The sequence below is a fragment of the Eutrigla gurnardus genome (genome assembly GCF_963514095.1).
Source record: "Eutrigla gurnardus genome assembly, chromosome: 13".
In the NCBI taxonomy this organism is placed as follows: domain Eukaryota; kingdom Metazoa; phylum Chordata; class Actinopteri; order Perciformes; family Triglidae; genus Eutrigla; species Eutrigla gurnardus.
In genome coordinates, this window is record NC_139936.1 from 422,361 (window position 1) to 449,860 (window position 27,500).

Here is a 27,500-nt window from a genome sequence, read left to right on the forward strand (position 1 = left end):
CATCACCACCATCATCATCATCTTCATCACCATCATCTTCCTCTCCATCATCATCACCCTCATCATCTTCATCACCATCATCTTCCTCTCCATCATCATCATCATCACCACCATCATCATCATCACCATCATCATCATCATCATCACCATCATCTTCCTCTCCATCATCATCATCACCACCACCACCATCACCTTGCTCTTCATCATCATCACCATCATCACCATCACCACCATCATCTTGCTCTTCATCATCATCATCATCACCATCATCATCATCATCACAACCACCATCATCACCACCATCACCATCTTCATCATCATCACCACCACCATCATCATCATCACCACCATCATCTTCATCATCAACATCATCTTCATCATCACCATCATCTTCATCACCACCACCATCATCTTCATCACCATCATCTTCCTCTTCATCATCACCACCACCATCATCTTCATCATCATCAAATATCAGTATCAGGAAAATAAAAACTGCACATAAATAAATAAATGCTGATGTTGACAAAGTCTGAACTTTTAAAAGAACAATATTTAATATTAGAAGGGAAACATGAAAAAAACAAAGTAAATAATTAATAAAATCAAACAGAAAAACTATTTCTGTTCTCTTTTTAATGAATCAAACATCTAAAAGATAATAAAGGTTTCCTTTGAAAGCTGTCAATCAAACAGTCACATGACCTTTATCACACCTAAACAAGCTCAGTGACATCACTGAGTGACATCACTGAGTGACATCACTGTAGCGCTGTATTCCACGGAAGCCCTGAGAGGCCAAACCGTTGAAAGTTCAATCAATCAATGAAGAGTACAGAGATCATTCATGAGGACGGCTTCAGAGAAACAGTCTTTGTGCAGACGGAGGCGGGGCCTGATGGGCGGGGCCTGGTGGGCGGGGCCTGAGAGGATGTGTGTGTATGTGTGTGTGTTGTCTGTCAGCAGATAAACATTTAGCACAAAGTGAACTAGCAGAACCAGCCTGGTCCAGTTCAGTGGACTCATAGTTCTCCCATCATGTCCCACCATGGGAGGTTCAAATCCAGTCCTGATCACATGATCCGGCCCAGAAGAAGAAGATGATTCAGATTCAGTTTGAGTGAAACCGGTCTGATTCGGGTTAAACTGGTCTAGTCTGGTTTAAACAGGTCTGGTCCTGGTTAAACGGGTCTGGTCCTGGTTAAGCCAGTCCTGGTCAGACGGGTCTGGTCCGGGTTAAACGGGTCCTGGTCAGACAGGTCTGGTCCGGGTTAAACTGGTCTGGCCCGGGTTAAACGGGTCCTGGTCAGACGGGTCTGGTCCGGGTTAAACGGGTCCTGGTCAGACAGGTCTGGTCCGGGTTAAACTGGTCTGGCCCGGGTAAAACGGGTCCTGGTCAGACGGGCCTGGTCCTGGTCAGACAGGTCTGGTCTGGGTTAAACCGGTCTGGTCAGATGGGTCTGGTCCAGGTCAGACGTGGAGGCGGGCGTACCGGAGCTTCCACCTCCTGGATCGGACTTTGAAGAAGAAGAAGAGGAGCATGAGGAAGAGGCAGGAGCAGACGTACAGGACGACACACAGACTCATGTCCACGCTGTTGAAACCCAGACCCAGGATCCAAACACCTCCTCCTGCTCTAACTCCTGCTCCTCCTCCCAGACCCAGAACCTCCTCCCTGTCCTGGTGTCCGGGTCCAGGCTCCGGCTGCTCCTTCTCCGACTGCTTCCTCTCTTCTCCTCGGTGCTCCTCCTGAGGGGGGCTGGTACGTACAGGATCAGAATCAGGTGCAGGGACTCGTGGGGGAGTCAGGGAGTACTTGGGGGACATGTTGGAGGGGCTGTAGTGCTCCCTGAGGAAGAGGAGGACCTGGTCCTGGTTCCAAACATGGACGCCATCTTTCTCCTCGTGGCAAGAGGAGCAGAGGGAGGGGCTTGGCCACGGAGCTTTAGGGAAGAGGGGGTCCTCGTTTAGAGAGCCTGCAGGAGGAGAGGGGGAGGAGGAGGAGGAGAAGGAGAAGGAGAGAGGGGGAGGAGGAGGAGGAGAAGGAGAAGGAGAGAGGGGAGGAGGAGAGAGAGAAAGTTATTATTGACACATTCCATTCCAGCAGTATTTTCAGTGATAAATCGTCTGGGGGGGTGGTTCATTAGACCAGAGACCAGACCAGACTATGTGGAGGAACCAGAGACTGTCTGTGGTCCAAACAACAAGGTCTCTGCTGTATTTATGTCTAGATGACCTTATTTGGAGTGTTGGTGGAACATATTAATGAAACCTGGTTAGTCTAGGTGGAGTTAAGCCCCGCCTCCTCTCATATTAATGTGTTTGTTCAGACTGAGGTGGGGGACGTGGACTCGGTGCTGTACCAGCTAGTCTGTTGTTGACCAGGTTGTGCTGGTTCCACAGCCAGAGGATCTGGTCCTCCCGGTTCTGGACTCTCCCCATACTGGCGGCGGCCGCCTGTTCAAAGTGGCGCCCGCAATCCTCACAGCCGAAGAATGTCCTGATGTAGCACCGCATCACCTGCAGCACCGGGGCCGCCTCGCCATCCAGACCTGCAGCAGACAGTCAGACAGGCAGACAGTAAGACAGGATTATTAGTTCTGATTGGTTACAACATTCCTTGAAATAATTTTTCACCAAAAGTTCAGTTGAACTTTTATACATTACCGTGTGTGTGTGTGTGTGTGTGTGTGTGTGTGTGTGTGTGCGTGTGTGTGTGTGTCTACCTGTGTTGTCCAGAGCGGTGGGCGTGGCATCATGCTGGACCGTCAGGATGTGGAACAGGGTCCAGAGGGAACACGGGTACCCTCGAAGCCCCGCCCTGCTGCCCTGGCAACCAACCCAGCGAAGCTCCGCCCCCAGGAACACACCTGAGATCTGGGCAGGAAACAGGAAGTCAGCCCCTCTGTGTGTGTGTGTGTGTGTGTGTGTGTGTGTGTGTGTGTGTGTGTGTGTGTGTGTCTCACTCTCATCTTGTTGTCCACCAGGTCCAGGACTGCCTGGTAGGGGATTCGTGGGAGTGGCAGACTGAGCAGCCAATCAGAGAGCGTCTCCATCAGCTTCACCACGGAACCTCCACCTGGATACAACTACAGAGGTAAAGGATGACTCAGCAGGAATCCCTCTGTCCTCACACTGACAGCTGAGTGACGCTAACAGATACTAACAAATGCTAACAGCTGTGCTAACAGATGCTAACAGGTTCTCCTGAAGGTCCGTCGTTACCTTTGCGACCAAAATGACAAAGTCCTTAAAGACCTTCAGCTCCTCCCCCTCCAGGGTGTTATGGGTAGCCAGCTCCACCCTCAGCAGGTAGTGGAGGGCTGACTCCAGATCAGCGGCGTACACCTTGGACCTGCAGACACACAGACAGCAGATCCAGGACTGGACTTCTTGTCCAGGTTCTACTAGAGACACACAAACGTTCTAAAGCTCACAAATAAATGTGTCCTACAAGGTGACGTTTGTCCCATTCCCTGTCCTAGTCCCAGTCCCAGTCCCAGTCCTAGTCCCAGTTCCAGTCCTAGTCCCAGTTCCAGTCCTAGTCCCAGTTCCAGGTCCAGTCCTCGTCCTAGTCCTTGTCCCAGTCCCAGTTCCAGTCACAGTCCCAGTCCTAGTCCCAGTTCCAGTCCTCGTCCCAGTTCCAGTCACAGTCCCAGTCCTCGTCACAGTCCCAGTCCTCGTCCCAGTTCTAGTCCTAGTCCCAGTTCCAGTCCCGGGCCCAGTCCTGGTCCTAGTCCTCGTCCCCGTCCCAGTCCTCCTCCCAGTCCTTGTCCCAGTCCTTGTCCCAGTCCTCGTCCCAGTCCTCGTGCTAGTCCCAGTCCCAGTCCTTGTCCCAGTCCTAGTCCCAGTCCTTGCCCCAGTCCTGGTCCCAGTCCTAATCCCAGTCCTAGTCCCAGTCCTCATCCCAGTCCCAGTCCTCGTCCTTGTCCCAGTGCTAGTCCTCGGTCCCTGACCGGGTCTCTCACCTGTCAAAGTCTCTCCAGGGCTCAGAGCTCTGTTTGTCTGGCAGCGCCCCCATCAGGACTCCACTGGTACTGCTGCCGGACTTCAATCTGCGCCGGACTCCTGGTAGAGTCTTCAACAAGGAGGAGAAGAAGAAACGCAACCGCTTCTGACTGATGGAGGAGGAGAAGGAGGAGGAGGAGGAGGAGAAGAAGGAGGAGAAGGAGGAGGAGGAGGAGGAGGAGAAGGAGGAGGAGGAGGAGAAGGAGGAGAAGGAGGAGGAGGAGGAGAAGGAGGAGGAGGAGGAGAAGAAGGAGAAGGAGGAGGAGGAGGAGGAGAAGGAGGAGGAGGAGGAGAAGGAGGAGAAGGAGGAGGAGGAGGAGAAGGAGGAGGTGGTGGTTGGTAAAAGCTTTGATGAGTAAACTGTATCTGAAGAGACTTCCTGGTTAAATACAAGCGTGTGTGTGTGTGTGTGTGTGTGTGTGTGTGTGTGTGTGTGTGTGTGTGTGTGTGTGTGTGTGTGTACTCACACGTGCATGTGTGTGTGTGTGTGTGTGTGTGTGTGTGTGTGTACTCACACCTGCAGGTGTGTGTGTGTGTGTGTGTGTGTGTACTCACACCTGCAGGTGTGTGTGTGTGTGTGTGTGTGTGTGTGTACTCACACATGCAGGTGTGTGTGTGATGCGTTCGGGTGCAGCAGGTAAACAGAGGGGAAGGCTGTGATCTTCAGAGCGTCCAGCAGGGGGAGATCAGAGCTCAGAGCTCTCTTTACCTCCACACCGGAGTACTGCAGCAGGTCCAGGATCACCTGAGAGACAGACAGGGGGACAGACAGGGGGACAGACAGGGGGACAGACAGTTCGACAGACAGGTGGGCAGACAGGGGGACAACCTTAAATACATCTCTTTTAAAGGGTCGTTGGCATTGATGCCTGAGAGCCAATCAGAGTCCAGCTGAGCGTACAGGCTCCGCCTCTGTCGGGGAGTTACCTCTCGTCCTACGTAGGAGTCCGGGTCCTCCACGATGATGACGGTGTAGTGGTCTGACCTTTGACCCAGCAGAGGCAACAGCTCCACAGAACTACAGACACAGAATGCTTCAGTCAGCAGACCCATCAATAAAGTCCTTCATTGATCAATAAAGTCCTTCATTGATCGATCACATATTACAAACGGCAGAATCTGGATCATCTTTCCTTTGGAGAACCAGAGAGAAATCTTTAATTCTATTTCATTAATAGTGTCATATCACAGAGCAAGACTAGAACAGGGTCAGGACCAGAACAGGGTCAGGACTAGAACAGGGTCAGGACTAGAACGGGGTCAGGACTAGAACGGGGTCAGGACTAGAACAGGGTCATGGTTTTCCCAACATCACCAACAGCAAGAGTTACAGCGCAAGCTGGGTCAGGTTCTGGTTCTGTGTGGTTCTAGTACCTGTATGGTTCCAGTGGGGGACAGTGGTCCGGCCGGTCCATCTTGGTGTGGTTCTGCAGGATGCTTACCATCAGCTGTCTCACTGACTGGATCTCTCTGTCTGCACCTGGGGACAGACAGGTAGTTTGAGACAGACAGGATGACATATAATCTTTGGGAAGTCCATGAGAGAAATATGAGTAAGTGACCATTAAGTTAACAGACTTTCTATGAGGTCATGTTTCTGAGACTTAGGGTGTGAGACAGGTAGAGTGAGAATGTGTCTCACCTCTGTAGGACGTCCCTCTGTCTGTCTCTGGACTGTGAGCCTGAAAATACTGAAGAAAAACAAAGTTATTACACATGTTTTTACTCATTAATGTTATTACACATCAATGTTTTACCCAATGTTATTACACATTAATGTGATGCATGTTATGTCTGCTGACCCTCAGCTCGTTGAGGTTCTGGGGTCCAGAGTTATGAGCCTCACGGAGACTCAGCTGATCCCAGAGGGTTTCTATGGGATTCAGGTCTGAATCACCTGCCCACACTGTAACACCACCAGACCACCACCAGAGGGTGCATAGCACTCTCCTTGATATCTCCAACATCAGACCAGAACTGAGGCCCACTGGTCCCTGGTCCAGCATAAGCACCCTGGCCCATGCAGGACGCCTGGTCCTGGTGGTGTCGTCAGGTACCCTTGCAGGTGGTCTAGCATGCAGACCACGCCGATGTAAACGGGTTCGATTGGTCTGACGTGACACTCGGGGGGCCTCTCACCTCCCTTAAATGAGCCTTCATGATCCGGTTCGGCAGGTTCACAATGAAGCGGTCCTCAGTGTGGGATGTGGTCCATTTCTATACCTTATCTCTGTAGCAACCTGCTGATGACACTGTGGCCACTTCCCCCTGACAACATCCTGCTTGATCCGCGCATGGCGAGGTGCTGTTGATCAGCTGTGAGGCGTCGTCTCGGTCTCATGATGTCAGAATGTGAACCGCATGATGATAGGACGGTTTAAACACCTTCTTAGAATTCAACCAGGAAACGGATTGGTCGATTCATGGATCAAACACCTGAATAACTGGATTTTGCCATTCAGCTCCTTGTTAGAGTATTAGTATGCCATAGTACAACTAGTACTAGTATTCAGTAGTAGTATTCGGTAGTAGTACTCAGTAATAGCATAAAAATACCATCCTCTGTTACGCTGACGATACGCATCTTTATCTTCCAGTGAAACCAAAGACCCGTGACCACCTCGGTCTCATGGTCCTGCTCGGTCTTTATGTGGGTTTAGCTGCTCTGGTCTAGACAAGACTGGTGGATGTTTTGGTTTGGTAGGTTGGTTGGTTGATTGGTTGGTTGATTGGTTGGTTGATTGGTTGGTTGATTGGTTGATTGGTTGGTTGATTGGTTGGTTGGTTGGTTGATTGGTTGGTTGATTGGTTGGTTGATTGGTTGGTTGGTTGATTGGTTGGTTGATTGGTTGGTTGATTGGTTGGTTGGTTGATTGGTTGGTTGGTTGATTAGTTGGTTGATTGGTTGGTTGATTGGTTGGTTGATTGATTGGTTGATTGGTTGATTGGTTGGTTGATTGGTTGGTTGATTGATTGGTTGGTTGGTTGATTGGTAGGTTGGTTGGTTGGTTGATTGGTTGGTTGATTGGTTGTTTGGTTGGTTGATTGGTTGGTTGATTGGTTGGTTGATTGATTGGTAGGTTGGTTGGTTGATTGATTGATTGGTTGGTTGATTGGTTGGTTGGTTGATTGATTGGTTGATTGGTTGGTTGATTGGTTGGTTGATTGGTTGGTTGATTGATTGGTTGGTTGGTTGATTGGTAGGTTGGTTGGTTGATTGATTGGTTGGTTGATTGGTAGGTTGGTTGGTTGGTTGATTGGTTGTTTGGTTGGTTGATTGGTTGGTTGATTGGTTGGTTGATTGGTTGGTTGATTGATTGGTAGGTTGGTTGGTTGATTGATTGATTGGTTGGTTGATTGGTTGTTGATTGATTGGTTGATCACAGTAATGATACGTACTTTGAATGTTGGGTAGAACTTGATGCTGAACTCCTTACAGGCGTCAAAGTTTTCCTCCTGAGCGCAGTCCAGCACCGCCACGCCGACCGCCGGCTGCCAGTCTGAGAGACAGGAGACAGAGAGACAATGAGACAGGGAGACAGAGAGACAGGGGAGACAGGGGGAAAGGAGACAGAGAGACAGAGAGATAAGGACACAGGGAGACAGAGAGATAGGAGACAGAGAGACAATGAGACAGAGAGACAGGGGAGACAGTGGGAAAGGAGACAGGCAGACAGAGAGATAAGGACACAGGGAGACAGGAGACAGGGGGCCAGGAGACAGACAACAATGAGACAGGGAGACAGAGAGACAGGAGACAGAGAGACAATGAGACAGGGGAGACAGGGGGAAAGGACACAGTGAGACAGGAGACAGGGGGACAGAGAGACAATGACACAGGGATCAGGGACCATTAAACCTGGTGATCTAGAACCCTAATAGCAGGAGAACGGATTACATTGATCACGTGGGTTTCAGGCATTCAGTCGAAGGATCATAAATAAATCAGATCATACTGAGCTAACAGCTAACAGCTCAATCATTCTAATTCATCACTAGTTTAATTACTGATGAACTATTTGCGTCTCCTGTTTCAGGTTTGACTTGTTGTTGCTCGGATACCTGCAGAGACTCACCTGTCTGTCCGCAAACACACCTGTCTGTCTGCAGACACACCTGCCCGTCTGCCACAAACACGCATCCGTTCATTCAAAGCAGTGAATGACACACCTCTTATAAATAATCAATAATGTGGTCATGCGGGTTTATTCCGATCAATATGACGCTAGTCTCAAACTTCCAATCAGAACTTCATTCAAAAATCTTCTACTTCTCAGACGCACCGAACGCCTTCCACCTATCAGCGAGCGTGTGAGTGACGTGACGGGGCGGCGATCTTACTGTGTGATTGGTTATTGATGGTCGGATCGAACTGATGCCGAACTGAAGGGGGGCCACTCTCGAGCCAAAATACGGAACGGCACTTTAACACGTATCTTAGTTTGACCGATCCACCGGAAATCGTGTAAATCTCCGTATGTTGAATGGAGTCTGGTGGAGCGGTCTACAAAGGGGGACGTGTTTGGTACCTTTGACGTCCTGGGCCAGAGCCTTCCACGTGCTGGAGTACTGGACGCAGTGTCCGCACCAGGACGAGAAGAACTGGACCAGCCAGGCCGAGGACGAGTTCGTGACGGTGGACTTCAGGCTGCTGCTGCTCAGGACCGCCAGCGAGTCCTCCTCCGTGTACAGCCGGGCTGCGGTTCCCAGGCAGCCGGGGACGAGCCAGAGGACGACCGCCACTTCGAACCACAACCGGAGCATCCCTGCCGAACCCGGGTCAGATCCACAGAGAGAGGCCGTCAGAGAGACGGGGAGCTTCCGCCGAAAACAAGCCGAGGGACGCGGGGAGACATGGGAGCAGGTGCCGCTAACGGCGACGTGTGTTTACAAAGGAGCGCAGCCGGACGTGACGTCTCACTCTGAGCGGAAACACGGGGAGGCACGTCCACACGCAGCAGACTCCGGAAGGACCGCGTGACCGTCGGGCCGGATCCGTTCGTGTAGCTATGGTAACGACCCGCGTGTGTGCGTCGCCGCCGTTTCCAACGAGGAGAGGTTCCTGATCACAGGAGGCGATCTTTGTCCCGTTGAGCTCGAACGGGACTGGCTGACACGGTCGCGTGGACTGACGTCACAACGTTCTGCGCTCGTGATCCTCGGAGATATCAGCACTGCTGGAAGAAACGTGTTTTCTAATAGTTTCTGATTGGCAGATGGTTATGACGAAAGAAATGACGTAGACCAGCGAGATTAAGTAACGATTTCACCGATGAAGGATCAACCTCCAAAGATCTGAGTGACGGAGGAGAAACATTTTATTATTTAACTTAGTCAGCCTTTTTGTTCTGTAATACTTCTCCTCTTCAAATGTATGATTTGTCCGTTTATCATCGTCGTCCATGAAGGCAACACTGCTGTCTGCTGCCCCCTGCTGGCCGGTTTAGGTGGTAGGCATGTTTCACCGTAAAAACGTTATTAGCAGTAGTAATATTACTAGTACTAGTAGGATTCGTAGTGGTGGTACTACTACGACTTGTAGTACTAGTACTAGAAGTATTCACAGTAGTGGTAGAAGAAGAGTCTCCAGATGAACCGTCAGATCGGACGGAAGTGACGAGGTCTCACTCTGTTAAAATTTAATCTGACACTTCCTGTTGTCTTTTTCTGCTCCAGGGTCACGTTCTGCGTCCTGTTTCCATAGCAACGCAGCGGCCCGACAGGAGGACACAGAAGACAGGGGAAGAGCCGAGATTAAACACGTAAGAACATGTTTGATGATTTATTGCGAACATTTATTCTAATAGAAGAAAAACTGGATTTGATGTATTTGTTTCTCTGGACTGTGAAACACGTGATCGGTTGATTGATCGTCTCCGTTTTAACTGTCAGCTACAAACAACTAAAGGGCCGCTTACCAGCTTCCTTTCAACCGTGTCACATGGTCTTCATCAAAGCTGGACCTGATCACATTGCTGTTCATTTCATCAAAATCATGTAGAGTCTCAGTCCGCATGCCGAAGTGCCCTCGGGCAAAACACTGAACCCCCCCAAGGAAACTGCAGTATTAGTACTACAGTACTCCTAACAGTACAGTACTGTAGTACTTACAGTACTAATACCTGCTGTCATCCAACAGAGAACCAGGAACCATGTGTTCGTCCCCAAGAGTGGGCGTGGTCAGAGACTCCATGTTGACCAATCCACTGTTCATCAAGGTAAACAAGACTTCATAGTCACATGACAGGAAACAGTGGCAGAGGCTTTTACTGTGAAGGAGCTTGAGGGCTTTTACTGTGAAGGAGCATCATAATGACACCACAGATGTTTTTCAGGTGTTTGATATTAAATATAAATATTCACCATGTGAGTCGTGATCAGAAGATACTCTCATGAAGGTCTTAAAGCTCTATGAAGGGCCCCCTTCAGGACGGGGCCTCCAGACGGGGCCTCCAGACCGGGCCTTCAGACGGGGCCTCCAGATGGGGCCTCCAGACGGTGCCTCCTTACCGGGGCTCCAGACGGGGCCTCCAGACCAGGACCCTTAGACCAGGACTAGAAGGGGAGACGTTGGTCTAGTCGTCTCCAGGATGAGACTTTCTGATGGTACAGATCACAAAGGAAGAACAAGTCCCTGAACGCACCACTGAGGAGGAGTTCATGTGTTACTTTGAATCTACGGAGGACAGAAGCTGCCAAAAGCACAGAGCAAGAACTCAATAAATGTATTTATGTCACGTTATCAATAAATAATACCCACGCGTCTGTATTTATTAGCATATTATTTATTAGTCTTGGTGTAACCATGTAATGATGATATTAATCATCAATAATATTATTACTAATCAATAATGAGATGTCCTCCCTCCTGTGTGTAGGCACCTCTGGGTCAGACCAGGTCCAGAGGTCTGCCCGTTCCTGGTCCAGAGTTCACTTTTGGAACCAGCAGCAGCTCGCACAAAGACGGAGGCGTGGCCGAGGGTAAGCTCCGCCCACAAACACAACAGATATTTCATGTATCATTAGCACATAGCATTATCATGTAGCATTAGCATTGTATTTATACTGTTGGTTCATTATTATTATTAATTATCTGCTGCACGGTTATGAACTAGAACGTTCTGAGACCAGAAGCAGACCACCAGGTGGTGGGCCACAGAAAAGTTGCAGTGAGGCCTGCTGGGAGTTGCAGTATGTGAGCATTTTCCCTGTATCCTGTCAGTTCTGTCCGGCTGGAGGGTTCAGTCCAGACGTGGGGTCTCTGCTCCTCATCAATCGCCGATTCTGGACTTTGTGGCTCTGAACCGGGACGCAGTAAAGTCTGGTGTCGTGACGTCAAAAGACCTGAGTCGATACCGCGTTCAGGTGGGTGGTGCCACAAGGCAGAGCCACGCACCTAAACAACGCGGGGGCGGGGCCTCACAGTGCCCAGCAGTGCCTGATATCAGATTTGGAGTCCCGACCAGGTAAGGACCCCCACTGAGCAGATCAATGATGGTTGATGGATCTATCCTGATGGATCTGTCCTGATGGATCTGTCCCTCAGGGCGTCATCTCCTCTGGCAGACCTCCTCTCTCATCAGTACGCCCACCGCTGGATGGACCAACAGCTGAGCAGGACTCAAACCAGCAACCACAAACAGCAGCAGAAGGTGAGAGCTTTCAGTTTGGCTCCATGGTCTTCATCCTGTGCATCATGATGTCACAGTGATGTCACAGTGATGTTGTGGTGCTTGTGGCCGATCAAACATCTGGTTCCTTCAGATTGACGGATCTGAGCCAATCATTGTAATGCCGTCTGTGTGACTCCGCCCACAATGTTGCTCAGATCCTCAACATAGGTGATGAGGAAGTAACGTGGACCACAGGAAACAGGATCAGTCCAGGAAAGTCCTGTACATGTGACGTCCCCAAAGGTCACATACGTAAACTTGTGTGTGCAGATAAAACCAGGACAGATCACTGACACCAGGACCAGCATCCTGAGGAGGAGTAGAGCGCTGCCCGTCACACAGATGCCGGTCACTCCGCCCCGATTCACACAGGTTACTACTTCCTGTTTCTGTCATCAACGTGTCTCTCTGGTCTCTACCTGCTCAGGTACTCTGGTCTATACAGGTACTCCAGTACTCTGGTCTCTACCTGCTCAGGTACTCTGGTCTATACAGGTACTCCAGTACTCTGGTCTCTACCTGCTCAGGTACTCTGGTATACAGGTACTCCGGTACTCTTCCTTCAGCCCACCATCACCAATGACCTCCTCCCTCCTCTTCCTCAGGTTCCTGCTGCTCTCACCACCTTCAGAAACCAGGAGTCTCGTCTCCGAGCATTCAGAGCTCATCAGTCAGACTTGGTGTCCAGGAGAGGGGCTCGGGGTCAGGGGGTCTATAGTCTGGACTGACCTGGGGAGGAAACGTGTCCAGACGAGGAGACAGGGAGACAAACATTATTACAAATAAAACAGAAAACGCTTGATGAGTCTGTGTGTTGTTATCATCCACGTCTGATTCAGTTTCACACTAAAACACAACCTGTTATTGTGGGAGGTGTCCCCCCAGGGCTCCATACTGGGTCCTCTACTCTTTATATACTGGTCCTTTAGTCTTTCACTGTGTCTCTGTGTGTGTGTGAGAGAGAGAGTGTGTGCGCGTGTCTGTGTGTGTGTGTGTGTGTGTTTGTGTGTGTGTGTTTGTTTGTGTGTGAGAGAGAGAGTGTGTGTGTGTCTGTGTGTGCGTGTTTGTTTGTTTGTTTGTGTGTGTGAGAGTGTGTGAGGGAGTGTGTGTGTGTGAGAGAGAGAGAGAGAGTGTGTGCGTGTCTGTGTGTTTGTTTGTGTGTGTGTGTGTGTGTGTGTGTGTGTGAGATAGAGAGTGTCTGTGTGTGTGTGTGTGTGTTTGTTTGTGTGTGTGTGTGTGTGAGATAGAGAGTGTCTGTGTCTGTGTGTGTGAGAAAGAGAGTGTCTGTGTGTGTGTGTGTGTGTGAGATAGAGAGTGTCTGTGTGTGTGTGTGTGTGTGTGTGTTTGTTTGTGTGTGTGTGAGATAGAGAGTGTCTGTGTGTGTGTGTGTGTGTGTGTGTGTTTGTGTGTGTGTGTGTCTGTGTGTTTGTTTGTGTGTGTGTGTGTGTGTGTGTGTGTGTGTGTGTTTGTTTGTGTGTGTGTGTGTCTGTGTGTTTGTTTGTGTGTGTGTGTGTGTTTGTTTGTTTCATTGAGTGTTTTACATTGTAGGAGAATGAGCCGCCCCCCCCCACACACACTCACACACTCTCTCTCTCTCCCATCATTTGAACTTTTATTTTGTATTTTGATCATATTTTAACTCAACTGGGTGAGAACAGTGAGAGACAGTGACGTCACAGCCCAACTATCGGGACTCTACGCTTTCTACTCCACAAACTCACCTGAGTCCGGTCGGAGATGGAGGTCTCCGCCTCCGGCTGCTCCAGGTTCCGTATCGAGTCTCTGCTCTCCCTCAGGCCGCCGGCCGCGCTGCTCTCCCGGGCGGACCCTCCGGAGCTCAGCCCGGGCGGCAGCAGCGGCTGCTCGGCGCCTCCTTCCCCGCGGAGAGAGCCAGTTCCCCGTCTGGAGGCGGCGCTGCTGCCCGGTCAGCCCCGCACCGTCGGAGCCTCTTTCCTCATCCGGGACATCTTAGCGGACTGCCGTCCCTACTCGGACCCGGGCCTGGTCTACTCGGACCCGGGGCATGATCTCGAAGCCGAGCCGTTCCAGTCCGGACCGGAAGAAGACTATCAGGATCAAAGTCTCGGCGGCTCCTCTGACAGAAGTAAGAGCAGAAATAATCCAAAGTTATTTTATATCTTTTAGTTACAAATAAAAGCGTTTAATGTCATTGATTTAAAAAAAACACTTGAGTCCAAATATGATATTATTAAAATTAAAATAAACTTTGATGGAGAATTAAATCTTTTTTACTCATTTTATTTCATTTTTAGATTCCAAATTGTCTCCTCCATTTAATAATAATAATAATACATCTAATAATAATAATACATCTTATAATAATAATGTTAACAATAATACATCTTATAATAATAATAATAATACATATAATAATAATACATTCATACATACAGTAATACAAATAAAAATAATAATGTTAATAATACATAAAATAATCACACTTGTGTTTATAATACGAATACATATATATATAGTAGTAATAATATTCATCATCATAGTAATAATATAATCAAAATAATAATTTTTACATATTGAATTAACAGTCAAAAATATTAATGGATTATTTTTATTTGGATGAAAAGTGCTTTTAAGGAACATATTAATATTAACACTTTCATGTGTTGTCGTGCCACTGCATTCTTTGATGTTTTAATATGGAGAAACACGTCGGAGCAGAGCATTAATTATTCATCAGTAAAAGACATCAGATGTACGTTACAGACATTTACACACAGACCTTAAACGCAACGTCACTCACTTTCATGAATTAACGAGTTTGTTATTAATTGTATTAATTTAATAGAAACATGATGACTGTCTTCTCAAATGAGACTCTCACAGTAAACATGTCATCTGAGTCCCCGTAAGACCTGAAACCAGGTCTGGATGAAACCATAGGGGGATCCACTGATCCTCCTGCTACATCTCCCTGAGGCGTTCAGGGACCCCTGTTAGATCAGATCTCAGTTTAAAGTTTAAAGAGAAAATGACTAGAAGGAGAAAATGTCTTCAGGTGTCATGAAAAGACATGAAAGTACAACCTGGACCTGGACCTGAACAAGTCTACAGTTCAGTTCTAACAAAGCTGTGAAACCAGATCCCAGGCTGTTTTTAATGATGTTTTTGTTATGAATCTAATTTTGGATATGTTTGAACACTGAAGACTAAAGCAACAAAGCTGTCATGAAAATAATAATTCATTTAAAGCTGCAGATGCTCGTTAGCATTAGCTTCACGTCCGATCGTGGTCTTGAAAAGGGAGTTTGATGCATGCTGTCCTCTATCAGAACCACCACAAGGACCTGGATGGATGGATGGATGGATAGATGGATAGATGGATAGATATAGACAGACTTTATTAATCCCAAGCTGGGAAATGAAAGTGTAGGAGGTCCCACTAGAATATCAGCAGACCTTCAGAGGCAGCATTGTTGGGGTTCTTCAGGGCTTCATTTTAGGACCACTGTTGTTCAGCATATATTATTTAACTTATAACATGTGTGCTGATGTCCTGATACAAATATACACAGATGACGCGGTTGTGTGTGTTCAAGGCGGGAAAGTAGATCATTTATTACATAAACTAACGTAAATCATTTGGAAACAGTTGCTTCTTCACTCCACTAGAGATCAGTCGAGTGAAAACTTTACCTCATTAAATAAAACACTATTTCAATATTATCAAAAATACAACTTGAATTGACCTTTGAAACTCACCAACCAACCACCTGACAAGTCTGATGTGATGTCATTTCCCCCTGTAAATCACTCAGGGCAGGGTGCGGCCTCAGACCTGGACATGGACCGTCTGAAGAAACCTCGTAAAGCTCGGACGGCGTTCAGCGACCAGCAGCTGTCGCAGCTCGAGAGAAGCTTCCAGAAACAGAAGTACCTGAGTGTCCAGGACCGCATGGAGCTGGCTGCTTCCCTGCAGCTCAGCGACACCCAGGTCAAGACCTGGTACCAGAACAGGAGGTGAGGGTCCTGCTGGGTCAGGGCTCCACTGGGGGACTGGGGAGGGGAGTCCAACTGGTCCTGGTGGGAGTGAGCCCTGAGTCTCGTCGTAACATTTCCACCGTTAGGTTCAGCTGTTTGATCTTCAGTATGATAGTAATGATTACACAATATTTGTGTAATCTAGATCAGATTTACCACCAAGCTTCATTGAACTGTCACAGAAGTATAATAAAACATAAAGGACTTGATAGAAAGAAAACTAAACAAATGCTTTAATTTGATTAAAATGGTAAATGGCCTCATTTATATAGTGCTTTTATCCAAAGCGCTTTACATTAATGACTGACATTCACCCAGTCACTCACACATTCACACACCGACGGTGGAGTCAACCACGCAGGGCGACAGCCAGCTCGTCAGGAGCAATTAGGGTGAGGTGTCTTGCTCAGGGACACCAGGCACTCAGCTAGGAGGAGCCGGGGATCGAACCGGCAATCTTGCGGTCGCCAGCCAACCCGCTCTACCTCCTGAGCTAAACCCCCCCATTGATTACGAATACCGTAGACATGCGAGACGTTTCCCGATTAATAATGAACACCGTGTGATCAATAATTCAGCTGTGTGCTGTAATCAATGATTAATAATTGATGCAGACACAAATCTGGAGCTTTTAGTGCTGAATCACAGCGAGCACGAGGATCTTTTATTTATTGATTTATTTTTATTGGAGAGAATCCTGTACTGTGATTGACTGGGAAATAAAGCAATGAATATTATTTTTTTAACGTTGTAAAAATGTAGCTCATATATTTTTCTTCTGCATCCAAAAACGTATTAAAAATATAACTGGTTAACCTTAAATGTTGTAAACATGTGATAACGTTGTTCTTACATTGTTCTAAACGTATAATTAATGCCGTTATTAATATTCTAAATGTGTTAATACAGTTCTAAACAGGTCATTGATGTTATAAATTGCGTTATTAACATTGTTATAAACATTTGGTTCAAAAATGTGTTAACGTTGTTATAAACGTGTTATTAATGCTGTTCTATACAAGTTATCATTAACAGTTATGAAAGTGTTATTAACGTTGTTATAAACGTGTTATTAATGCTGCGTGTTTCTAGAACCAAGTGGAAGCGTCAGTCGGCCGTCGGTTTGGAGCTGCTGGCTGAAGCCGGCAGGATGTTCCTGCCCACTCACTTCCTGTATCCTCCGGCCCCGCCCACTCCGGACCTGTATCTGTACCGAAGTCACGCCCCCCTCCATCACACAGCCCTGCCTCTGCTGCCCGGCGTTCGGACCCACGCCGACACCAGCACACTGGGAACACTGGTTGCTACGGCAACGGATGACCTCGTCCTGTTTGGAGATTAAACCCTTTATTTATTGACATCAAACGTTTCTATCTGGTTCCGACTTCAGTTCGCTTGGGAGACGAGGTCCTGGAAGCCGATCTGGACCAGGTCTTGAGGAGATACTGGATCCAGGATCAGGGACTTTCCGGGGCGCTGTGATGTTGATCATGATTGGTCGAGCAGATGTGATGTCACATCACAACGAACACAACAAGAGTAAAGATCCTTCTATTGGTGCGTCTGAGGGGAGCAGGACAAGCACTCCGCCAGGAGGACCAGGAGGAGACGTGAGCTGGACTACATGTCTGGATTTGAGGAGGATTCAAACGTTGGACCTTCTGAAGTCTCACAACACTGAACTCACCCAATTAATATCTGACAAAGATGTAGTTCACTTTTTTACATTTTCAATAAATATGAAAATAATTGGATCTTGTTCTGCTGTTAATTACAACTATTACTATACACACATGTATATATACTGTATATAAATACATATGTGTGCGTGAAATCATTTAATTGAGACGTTTCCAGAGCAATTAGCTGATGAAATATTAAACATGGTGAAATATTAATGTGTTAAAAGGCAGCAATGTCGTCTCTACAGCTGGAAACAACCTTTAACTCTGTTTTATATTTAGTTCTTTGTTTTTGGATGAACAACTCCGTCTAATGGAGACCTCCTTCAGACCACCTACAGACCTCTTACAGACCTCCTTCAGACCACCTACAGACCTCCTTCAGACCACCTACAGACCTCTTACAGACCTCTTACAGACCTCCTTCAGACCACCTACAGACCTCCTACAGACCTCCTACAGACTTCCTTCAGACCACCTACAGACCTCCTTCAGACCACCTACAGACCTCTTACAGACCTCCTACAGACCTCCTTCAGACCACCTACAGACCTCCTTCAGACCACCTACAGACCTCCTTCAGACCACCTACAGACCTCCTTCAGACCACCTACAGACCTCTTACAGACCTCCTACAGACCTCCTTCAGACCACCTACAGACCTCCTTCAGACCACCTACAGACCTCCTTCAGACCACCTACAGACCTCCTACAGACCTCCTACAGACCTCACTTTTCTAGCCGGACTTCTGTAGTCCCGATATTAATGTTGTAGAGCACTCGGTTCTGCATAGGTGGAGTCAGGGTGTGAGGGGCGTGGCCTAAAAGGCGCTAGGTGGTGCTAGTGAGCCACGTTGTTGCAGTGAGAATGTTGGTAAACTGAGTTTGGATCAGTTTGCTTTTAATTTCCTGACAGAGTAAATAAACAATAGATAAATAAGTAAATAAATAATAAATCTTCATCAAAGACGTGAAATAGTAAGAAAAGTTGCTTTTATATTGAAATTGCAAACGTGAAACAATAAAAGAGTTCTAGAGATTTAACAGGAAGTCCTGTTTCCCATTTCCGGTTCCTGTTTCCTGTCCACTCAGCAGCTTCCTGTCTGAACACCTGAAGGTGATGAAGACCTTCACTGCTCATCCTCTCCTTCTTCACCACTCATCGTTGTCTTCTTCTTCTTCTTCTTCTTCTTGGCATCCTCTAATCCGCTCGAGAACTCATCCATCTGACCCGCGGTGGACCTGAAGACCACCAGGACAAGAATCTGGTCCATCAGAGGCTCCTTAAGATAACGTCAGCTCGTAACCAGCGTAGCATTAGCATGAAAACACGGTGGAATAACCTGAAACCACTTCAGTCTAACCCAGACCCTGAAACCACTTCCCATTGTGATGTCACCATGTTTGACCCCCACCAGTCTCTCACCTCTTTCCTCCTGCAGTCGGTTTGCTGGTCTCCTTGTTGTTCTTGTGGGTCTGGTTCTTGTTGTGGGTCCTGGCCCCAGGTCCTGCAGGGGCGTTCAGGCCCTGGGGGGCGTCTCTGAGGCCAAAACTCTTGGCGGTGTGTCCCAGGTGGAGGGAGCGGATGTGGAAGACGTGTTTGAGGTGGGCGGGGTAGGAGGTGTACGCCCGCAGGAAGGACTGCAGCGCTGATGACATCACAGTGACATCACAGGTCAACAGAGGAAGTGAATGGTGACCCCCACCCCCCAGAGACCAAATGTGACCTACCTCTCTTGGCCTTCTGGACTGACTGAGCATCTGAGTGGACAAAGTTCTCAAACTCCGTCTGAAGGACCGTCGCCCTCTCTCTGGTCTCCTGGTCCAGAGCTCTAGACGAGGTCTGAGAGACAGACAGGTGAAGGGACCGACAGTCAGACAGACAGCTAATTGGAATGAACCAATTCATTATGAGTGTTTGGTAGTTGAGGTGGTAGGTATGTCTCTGGACCCTTAAGGTCTCTGGAGCTCGGTCTGGGGGGACCCTGGAATCCTACCTTACTGTGGTATTTGCCCCGCCCCTTGTAGGTGTCGTCCAGCATCAGACTGGATAGGATGTCCATCAGCTTCACCTCCACGAGGCTGAAAGACAACAAGACCCAGTCAACACCAGGAGGGGGGCCCGCAGAGACACTGGACCAGTATCACATTGGCCCTGTACAGCGTGTTACTGAGGAAGTACTAGACCAGACCTGATGTTGTGATTGGCCAGCTCAGTGATGTAGGCGGTCTCAGCAGGCGTGAGGAAGAGGAGGCCACTTCCTGTCCCTCCGATCCGAGCTGTCCGGCCGACGCGATGAACGTACTCTGCCGCCGTCGTCGGGGGCGTGTACTGTCAACACACACACACGGAGGGACATTACATGCAGTCTCTCTGCTGGCCACCAGGGGGCGACTCCTCTCTGGTTGTATAGAAGTCTATGAGAAAATGGTCCTACTTCTCTCTGCTGGCCACCAGGGGGCGACTCCTCTCTGGTTGTATAGAAGTCTATGAGAAAATGGTCCTACTTCTCTCTGCTGGCCACCAGGGGGCGACTCCTCTCTGGTTGTATAGAAGTCTATGAGAAAATGGTCCTACTTCTCTCTGCTGGCCACCAGGGGGCGACTCCTCTCTGGTTGTATAGAAGTCTATGAGAAAATGGTCCTACTTCTCTCTGCTGGCCACCAGGGGGCGACTCCTCTCTGATTGTATAGAAGTCTATGAGAAAATGGTCCTACTTCTCTCTGCTGGCCACCAGGGGGCGACTCCTCTCTGGTTGTATAGAAGTCTATGAGAAAATGGTCCTACTTCTCTCTGCTGGCCACCAGGGGGCGACTCCTCTCTGGTTGTATAGAAGTCTATGAGAAAATGGTCCTACTTCTCTCTGCTGGCCACCAGGGGGCGACTCCTCTCTGGTTGTATAGAAGTCTATGAGAAAATGGTCCTACTTCTCTCTGCTGGCCACCAGGGGGCGACTCCTCTCTGGTTGTATAGAAGTCTATGAGAAAATGGTCCTACTTCTCTCTGCTGGCCACCAGGGGGCGACTCCTCTCTGGTTGTATAGAAGTCTATGAGAAAATGGTCCTACTTCTCTCTTGATGTATTATCTCAGTAAACATTGTAAACATGAGTTTATGGTCTCAATCTCTAGTTTCAAGTCTTCTTCAATCCAGCATGATGTTCATTTAGTACATTATGGTCCATTTAGAGTCCACCAGACCAGAAAGCAGGGGATGCTTTAGGGGGCGGGGCTTACCTGCTGATTGGCAGGTCCATTTAGAGTCTTAAATGTTTACCTGAATAATCCAGGTGACCTGAGGAAGATCCAGACCTCTGGCTGCTACATCCTGGAACACACATCACCCGTTTACAGCATCTCATATGTAATACAGTGGAACTTGGTGGATCTGGTGTAGGATGGACTGTGTTGGATCTGGTGTAGGATGGACCTGGTGGATCTGGTGTAGGATGGACCTGGGGCCTGTACTATGAAGCAGGATTTGTGCTTAGCGAGGTAACTTAAGTGTTAACCCTGGGTTTTCCGTCCTACGACGCTGGTTCACTTCTTACCGGGGTAGATCGCCATGGTAACTTACGCTGTGGAGCTAACCTGCTCCGGAGCAGGTTATGTTCCTGATAAGAGATCAACGTGGAGAAACACACCGCCGACTGACCAATCAGCTGTCTTGGTGCGCGGATATAAAACAAAAAAGAAGCTCGGTGGATCGTGAGAGGGTCTCGTAGGAGAACTATAGAGTGTACAGAGACCGGCAAAACCCTTTTGTCTGTGTCTGACGATGTTTTATATGAGAGATCCAGATTCTCATCAGAGGGAAAGACTTTTCTGTGTCAGCGTACAGCCTACTGACCACTATGAATTATGTTTTATATTTATTTGATTTGCTCCCAAGTCCGTTTTACACCGCCGGGATTGCAGCTGAAAGATTGAGGCTGATATTGTCATAAACCACGTTATAAGATTACATCCAAGCAACACATATATTATTTTAAAGTTATATGTTTGGCCTTTTATTGCTGAAGGACATCATAAGAGTTAAAGGGACTAAAGAAAGAGTGACGACATGATTTAAAAGACAGCTGCAGGGCGGATTCGAACCGGGGCCGCTGCAAGGAGCCTCGTAACATGGGGGGTAACTCTACCACTAAGCTATCAGCGAAGTTACTGTTGTCATCAAATCAGTCAGATCTACTAGTGCCCTTATGATGGGGCAGTCATATTATACTACTAATACTATTAATACGACTTCCGCATCCACACAGTCGGTGAGTTTTTGCCAGCTGTCCTTCCTGCATTTGGCAGATGAAACTGTTGCTTTTTGCCTGCATTATATGTTTAACTTCTTCGTATTTCTGTAAGATTATGGTTCGCTCCTCGTACGTGAAATACGCCGCTCCGCTGCCGTAGACTGATCCATGTTTGTGATTGGTCAAATGCTGCAAACGCCGCCTCTTTCATGTGCACGCGCTCATAGCTAGACAGGTAAACCCTGGGTTGAGTTAACGAGTTGATAACCAGCTTTGTGTGACCGCTTATCTCCGATTGCCTTTGTTAGGGTTACTTAAGCTGGATCTCTGAAACATACCCTGGTATGTTGAACTCACTTCTTAGTACAGGTCCCAGGTGGATCTGGTGTAGGATGGACCTGGTGTAGGATGGACTGTGTTGGATCTGGTGTAGGATGGACTGTGTTGGATCTGGTGTAGGATGGACTGTGTTGGATCTGGTGTAGGATGGACTGTGTTGGATCTGGTGTAGGATGGACTGTGTTGGATCTGGTGTAGGATGGACTGTGTTGGATCTGGTGTAGGATGGACTGTGTTGGATCTGGTGTAGGATGGACTGTGTTGGATCTGGTGTAGGATGGATCTGGTGGATCTGGTGTAGGATGGACTGTGTTGGATCTGGTGTAGGATGGACTGTGTTGGATCTGGTGTAGGATGGATCTGGTGGATCTGGTGTAGGATGGACTGTGTTGGATCTGGTGTAGGGTGGACTGTGTTGGATCTGGTGTAGGATGGATCTGGTGGATCTGGTGTGAGACACTGACCGTACACAAAAGAACTCCAGACTGGGACCCTGAGAACTGCTGGAAGACCTCGGAGCGTTCCTGGTGGAGGAAACAAAGTGAAACCAGCTGATCCCTGAACCAGAGGAGCGTGGAGGAACATTGGAGTCCTACCTCCTGCTTCATGTTGCCGTGGAGACGCAGGAAGCTGATCCGAGGCTTCTGATTGGCTGTGGGCCCGGAGAGGACAGCGGTGAAGATGGCGTGGAGAAACTCCACGGACTCACAGCTGGACGTGAAGACGATCATTTTGTCGTTTGTCTTAGAAAACTGAACAACAACAACAACAACAACAACAACAACAGTCTGAAATGGTGACCGTTTCCTGACAACCTGCTGTCAACCAACCAGGTTGCTGCAACTGAAACCAAATGTTACTGTTTCTATCAGGATGATAATGATTATGAATTACATGTTGATGTTATTATTGATCACCTTGCATTTGTCCAGGATGAAAGCAGCCAGACAGACCAGCCGCACCTTACTGGGAACCACCACCACAAACTGCTTCAGAGCCTCCGGCAGAGCAAAGCTCTCTGATTGGTTGGCGATGCCGGGGTCAGAGGTCACAGCAGAGCTTGAGGCCAGGTCAGAGGGGGCGGGTCCAGACACGGTGATGTTGACCGGGTCGTTCAGACAAACGTCCACTAACCGAGTTACACCTGAACACAACAGGAAGTTCAACAATCAGAACGCTGTTGTTGTTGTTGTTTGTCGTTTGTTGTCGTTTACCAGGTGTTAGGGTCGCAGACAGCAGGACGTTCTGTCTGCTCGGTCCGGTGGAGTTCAGACTGTTTAAGATCACCGTCAGGTCCTTCTCAAAGCCCAGGTCCAGGGTCCTGAACACACACAAAAATGTAAATGTACAACGTGAGGTTTAAACCCTCGTCATGGTGACAACGTCCATCATACAAACACACTTCTGTTGAGCTAAAGAAGACATTGAGATCTTCCGAAGGTCTAGATTAGGTCTAGGTTAGGTGGGTTGGGGTACCGGTCTGCCTCGTCCAGGATCAGCCAGCGAACGGCACTGAAGGCGATGCTCAGCGTGTTCTTGATGTGATCCACCAGACGCCCAGGAGTCGAGACCAGGATGTTGATCCCTTTACGGAGCCTGAAGAGAGAAGACAGGATCAGTGGACTACAGGATCAATGGGGTACAGGATCACTATCGTAGAGGATCAGTGGGGTATGGGATCACTATGGTAGATGTGGGTAGAGTAAAGGATCAGTGGGGTATGGGATCAGTAGGGTAGGGGATCAGTAGGGTAGGGGATCAGGAGTGTAGGGGATCAGTAGGGTACGGGATCAGTAGGGTACAGGAACAGTAGGGTAGGGGATCAATAGTGTACGGGAACAGTAGGGTAGGGGATCAGTAGGGTAGGGGATCAGTAGTGTACGGGAACAGTAAGGTAGGGGATCAGTAGTGTACGGGAACAGTAGGGTACATGATGAGTAGGGTACAGGGTCAGTAGGGTACAGGGTCAGTAGGGTACAGGGTCAGTAGGGTACAGGGTCAGTAGGGTTCAGGGTCAGTAGGGTACATGATGATTAGAGTACAGGGTCAGTAGGGTACAGGGTCAGTAGGGTACAGGGTCAGTAGGGTTCAGGGTCAGTAGGGTTCAGGGTCAGTAGGGTACATGATGATTAGGGTACATGATGATTAGGGTACAGGGTCAGTAGGGTACAGGGTCAGTAGGGTACACGATCAGAAGGGTACAGGGTCAGTAGGGTACATGATGATTAGGGTACAGGGTCAGTAGGGTACAGGGTCAGTAGGGTTCAGGGTCAGTAGGGTACACGATCAGAAGGGTACAGGGTCAGTAGGGTACATGATGATTAGGGTACAGGGTCAGTAGGGTACAGGGTCAGTAGGGTACATGATGATTAGGGTACACGATCAGAAGGGTACAGGGTCAGTAGGGTACAGGGTCAGGAGGGTACCTGGCCTTTTCTGACTTCCTCTTCTCTCCTCCCATCAGGACTCCGGGGACGATCCAGGTAAACGGCTGCAGAGACAAAAACACCAGTCAGCGGCTGCAATTATCAATGTCCTCCACACAGCACCTGGAAACATCTGGAAACGTTGGAGAAATGCCTGGAAAAATCGGGAAAAGCCTGGAAACTTCTGGAAATGCCTGAAATAAATATAGGCCGAGTGTATTTTTGAAGGAGACGTGGCGGGCAGGAAGTGGACCGACAAGAGCATCTGGTAAAATGTCGACTCCTGATGGATCACATGACTACAGCCACCAATCTGCAGCTTGTGAAACACCGAAGGAATAAAACCGTGGAGTCATGAGTCAGTGCTGATAACTATGAGTCAGCATTAACACTCCCATCAGACAGGTGTGAGGGAGTTCGTTACCTTCAGAAGCTTCTGGAAGGTCTGGAAGGTCTGCTGGGCCAGCTGATAGACAGACAGGAAGACAGACAGCTTCATTAACGGAATGATCAGGTCTGTGGTTAGCTTAGCATTAAGCCAGGAAACGGCTAGCATAGCTAACAGCTAGCTCTTCTGAGGACTGCTCACCTCTCTGGTGGGGACGATGACCACGGCCAGAGGACCGTCGGACCTGCTGACCTTCTGCTGGACCGCCTGCAGACTCTGGACCACGGGGACGGCGTAGGACAGGGTCTTGCCTGCAGGGACACATTAGACAGTCTATGGGGGAGGACTCAGATCTGGAGCAGGTCCTGGATTCATGGACATGAAGTCTGTCTCACCTGAACCCGTCTGAGAGCGAACGACGGCGTCTCGACCCACCAGGAGGACTGGGATCAGCTGTTTCTGTACGCTGGACACATAATAATAATGTAATATAATATAAGAATACACCTGCAGGACGTGAACAATGTGTGTGTGTGTGTGTGTGTGTGTGTGTGTGTGAGAACTGACCTGGTTACCACGGAAACATTCAGGACTTTGTTCAGTGTCGCCACCTGGTGGCAAAAAAACAGCCAATCAGAGTGCTGATCATTATACATTAATATCTCCTCCAACTGTAACAATAGTATTACTACTACTACTAATAATAATAATAACAAATAATGTGAGTTACCAGGTGTGGGTGAAGGTCCAGGTCTGAAAACAAATCGCTGCTGAAAATATTCTCCTTTAACTGGGAGACAACTGGTCTGGAAGAGGAAGGAGGGTTTAGTTACTGGGAGGGTTTCAGAGCCTGCTGGACCAATCAGAGGGCAGCTGTGTACCTGAGGATCTCTGGGATGTCTGGATTGTGCTTGAACAGAGAGGAAGTGATGATGCTGATCCTTCCCGTTTCCTTCACCGCGTTCTTCATCTTCTTCTTCTTCGGTGGTGTCTGCTCTGTCTGCTCAACATCACAATCAAAATATGACAGAATCAGACCAGGGGGCTATGAGGAGCAATGCACAGAGTCACAGAGTCAGTTACCATGGTAACTGAGCTCCAGTTTAAGTGCCCTCTCTTCTCAGGGTTCTAACTAAGGGACTGTACGTTATGTATTTTCAGACCTCTGATCACTTTATGCATAACCCCCCCGGCGATATCATTTATATTGACATGATGCTGCAATCGACATGGCAGAATTGATATGACCCCCCCCTCCTCAATGTTGCTATTTTCATGACAAAAGCTAAGGAAACCCCCCAGACTAAAAATGGTTGGTGACCCACCCTCAACAAAGAATATTAGGACATTCCCCCCCTGGTGGTCCACTCCATGAATACCGAACTGTCCCTAAACCTGGTCAAGGTCTCTGAATCCACCTCTGATGGAGCTACAGGTGAGTTTACCCGAGTGTCTGGTGGAGGGGGAGGAGCTTCGGTCTGCTCCTCCTCCTCCGGTCTCCTCTTCCTCCTCTTGTCCTCGTCCATCCTCCGCTTCTCTGCGTTCTGCTTCTTCTGGAGGTTGACAACAAACAAACAAACGTGTGAATAATTACGGCGAGCTGCAACCGCCGAGCTCGCAGGCCGATGGACTCACCGCCGCCCATCTCTGCTGAGTCGTCGGAGGTTTCCTCTTCCTGCTGGACGGCGAAGACAAACTGCTACTGATGTTCAAGCACAGCGCCTCCTCTTCTGATGACATCATCACCAGCAGCCGCACACCTGGTCCACAGACAGACAGACAGAATGAGACAGGCAGGCAGAAAGACAAGAGACAGAGAGAGAGAGACAGACAGGCAGAGGCAGACAGACGGAGAGAGTGACAGAGATGAGACAGGCAGGCAGAGAGAGAGAGACAGATTAATTGATCACCACCTCAAGATACAAACATCCAAATAAAAAAATGAATACGTTAACAACAAAGAAAACAATAAAGAATTTGAACATCAGAGCGACACAAAACAGTTAATTGCACATAAATAACGCCTTTAAAATAAGGTTGACGTTACGGTCTTCTGTCCCTCACGTGACTGAGTCGAACAGATTTTAAACTACAAGTTCGACACCAAAACAGACAGACTGAGGACTAATGTATCTAAATCACAACGTTTGATCCGTTGATGCGGGCCGAACTCACGACGGCTGACTGTTCATGTGTTCAGTCCAACATCCGGGTTCTAACGTGACGTTATCTGTCTACGGTCACGGAAACGTTAAAATTACACACTTCTGGATGGAGTCCGGCGTGGCGTTCACGAGGACCAGCTAGCTACAGCTAGCTTATTTAGCATCGTAAACGCTCACTTGAAACACGTAGGCGCACACACACAGTAACTCGTGTTACTGTGTTACAGCGAAGCGGCTAATCATAGCCTCAGGCTAACAGCAGCTAACGCTAGCCGCATGCTGACGCTAGCCTCAAGCTAGCAGCCGCCGCTTCAGTTTGTGAAATGAATGAAAACAGAAAACGCGTCTGAACTCACCGTGAAACTCAGAGAAACAACCAAACGCGCGTGGAGTTCTCTTCCTGGTACGTCACGGAAGCCCCGCCTCCTTCACAGCTGATTGTGCGTACATGCGCAGTAGCTTGATGTCTTATTTTGAAATGTAAAAAAGCGCAGATATGAACGGAAGTGAGTATTTAAACGCGGCAAGTTCAACAGAATGATTAAATATATAATAA

General features: G+C 48.4%; 4 protein-coding genes across 9 annotated transcripts; 2 read left to right on the forward strand and 2 right to left on the reverse strand.

Moving 5' to 3' along the window:
- Nucleotides 1-533: 533 nt before the first annotated feature.
- Nucleotides 534-9,200, reverse strand: qsox2 (quiescin Q6 sulfhydryl oxidase 2). Of its 6 annotated transcripts, XR_014598215.1 has the most exons (14): nt 8,538-9,200; nt 7,408-7,508; nt 5,651-5,699; nt 5,383-5,488; nt 4,936-5,026; nt 4,608-4,753; nt 3,969-4,118; nt 3,226-3,355; nt 2,967-3,089; nt 2,727-2,877; nt 2,364-2,552; nt 1,443-1,976; nt 1,333-1,366; nt 534-1,247 (listed from the first exon to the last, which is right to left on the reverse strand). XR_014598215.1 is itself a non-coding variant. In XM_084025462.1 (13 exons), exons 1-12 carry the CDS (start codon nt 8,770-8,772, stop codon nt 1,471-1,473), a joined length of 1,977 nt encoding a protein of 658 aa, XP_083881588.1. In that variant the 5' UTR covers nt 8,773-9,200; the 3' UTR covers nt 534-1,366; nt 1,443-1,470. The 6 variants fall into 6 exon arrangements, 2 of the variants coding, with proteins under 2 accessions (XP_083881588.1, XP_083881589.1); XR_014598216.1 differs by lacking the exon at nt 1,333-1,366 and having other exon boundaries at nt 534-1,226; nt 1,407-1,976; XR_014598217.1 differs by lacking the exon at nt 1,333-1,366 and having other exon boundaries at nt 534-1,316; nt 1,407-1,976.
- A 129-nt stretch (nt 9,201-9,329) lies between these two features.
- cfap77 (cilia and flagella associated protein 77) lies at nt 9,330-12,424 on the forward strand. The gene is made up of 8 exons (XM_084025470.1): nt 9,330-9,458; nt 9,685-9,770; nt 10,148-10,226; nt 10,887-10,989; nt 11,231-11,474; nt 11,555-11,660; nt 11,952-12,053; nt 12,287-12,424. The coding sequence occupies exons 3-8, from the start codon at nt 10,161-10,163 to the stop codon at nt 12,407-12,409; spliced, it is 744 nt and encodes a 247-aa protein (XP_083881596.1). The 5' UTR covers nt 9,330-9,458; nt 9,685-9,770; nt 10,148-10,160; the 3' UTR covers nt 12,410-12,424.
- Nucleotides 12,425-13,276: 852 nt separating this feature from the next.
- Nucleotides 13,277-17,902, forward strand: barhl1a (BarH-like homeobox 1a). The gene is made up of 3 exons (XM_084025469.1): nt 13,277-13,785; nt 15,476-15,677; nt 16,791-17,902. Exons 1-3 carry the CDS (start codon nt 13,419-13,421, stop codon nt 17,038-17,040), a joined length of 819 nt encoding a protein of 272 aa, XP_083881595.1. The 5' UTR covers nt 13,277-13,418; the 3' UTR covers nt 17,041-17,902.
- A 454-nt stretch (nt 17,903-18,356) lies between these two features.
- On the reverse strand, nt 18,357-27,381 carry ddx31 (DEAD (Asp-Glu-Ala-Asp) box polypeptide 31). Its single transcript, XM_084025461.1, has 21 exons — nt 27,301-27,381; nt 26,415-26,539; nt 26,225-26,332; nt 25,661-25,779; nt 25,510-25,585; nt 25,347-25,390; nt 25,175-25,245; nt 24,981-25,090; nt 24,816-24,857; nt 24,392-24,456; nt 23,442-23,561; nt 23,180-23,286; nt 22,883-23,109; nt 22,562-22,717; nt 22,430-22,489; nt 20,657-20,707; nt 19,573-19,712; nt 19,378-19,462; nt 19,112-19,223; nt 18,807-19,029; nt 18,357-18,622 (listed from the first exon to the last, which is right to left on the reverse strand). Exons 2-21 carry the CDS (start codon nt 26,520-26,522, stop codon nt 18,511-18,513), a joined length of 2,136 nt encoding a protein of 711 aa, XP_083881587.1. The 5' UTR covers nt 26,523-26,539; nt 27,301-27,381; the 3' UTR covers nt 18,357-18,510.
- Nucleotides 27,382-27,500: the final 119 nt, after the last annotated feature.

Excerpts from the sequence above, each read along its gene's own strand:
- barhl1a (XM_084025469.1), top strand. The coding sequence starts at position 13,419 with ATGGAGGTCTCCGCCTCCGGCTGCTCCAGGTTCCGTATCGAGTCTCTG. Across the intron at positions 13,786-15,475 it reads CGGCGGCTCCTCTGACAGAA|GGCAGGGTGCGGCCTCAGAC; the intron begins GTAAGAGCAGAA and ends TAAATCACTCAG. Across the intron at positions 15,678-16,790 it reads ACCTGGTACCAGAACAGGAG|AACCAAGTGGAAGCGTCAGT; the intron begins GTGAGGGTCCTG and ends GCGTGTTTCTAG.
- ddx31 (XM_084025461.1), bottom strand. The coding sequence starts at position 26,522 with ATGATGTCATCAGAAGAGGAGGCGCTGTGCTTGAACATCAGTAGCAGT. Across the intron at positions 25,246-25,346 it reads AATGTTTCCGTGGTAACCAG|CGTACAGAAACAGCTGATCC; the intron begins GTCAGTTCTCAC and ends TTATGTGTCCAG. Across the intron at positions 22,490-22,561 it reads ACGGCAACATGAAGCAGGAG|GAACGCTCCGAGGTCTTCCA; the intron begins GTAGGACTCCAA and ends TTCCTCCACCAG.
- qsox2 (XM_084025463.1), bottom strand. The coding sequence starts at position 8,772 with ATGCTCCGGTTGTGGTTCGAAGTGGCGGTCGTCCTCTGGCTCGTCCCC. Across the intron at positions 3,356-3,968 it reads CCCTGGAGAGACTTTGACAG|GTCCAAGGTGTACGCCGCTG; the intron begins GTGAGAGACCCG and ends GTGTGTCTGCAG. Across the intron at positions 3,090-3,225 it reads TTGTCATTTTGGTCGCAAAG|TTGTATCCAGGTGGAGGTTC; the intron begins GTAACGACGGAC and ends TTACCTCTGTAG.
- cfap77 (XM_084025470.1), top strand. The coding sequence starts at position 10,161 with ATGTGTTCGTCCCCAAGAGTGGGCGTGGTCAGAGACTCCATGTTGACC. Across the intron at positions 11,661-11,951 it reads ACCACAAACAGCAGCAGAAG|ATAAAACCAGGACAGATCAC; the intron begins GTGAGAGCTTTC and ends TTGTGTGTGCAG. Across the intron at positions 12,054-12,286 it reads CTCCGCCCCGATTCACACAG|GTTCCTGCTGCTCTCACCAC; the intron begins GTTACTACTTCC and ends CCTCTTCCTCAG.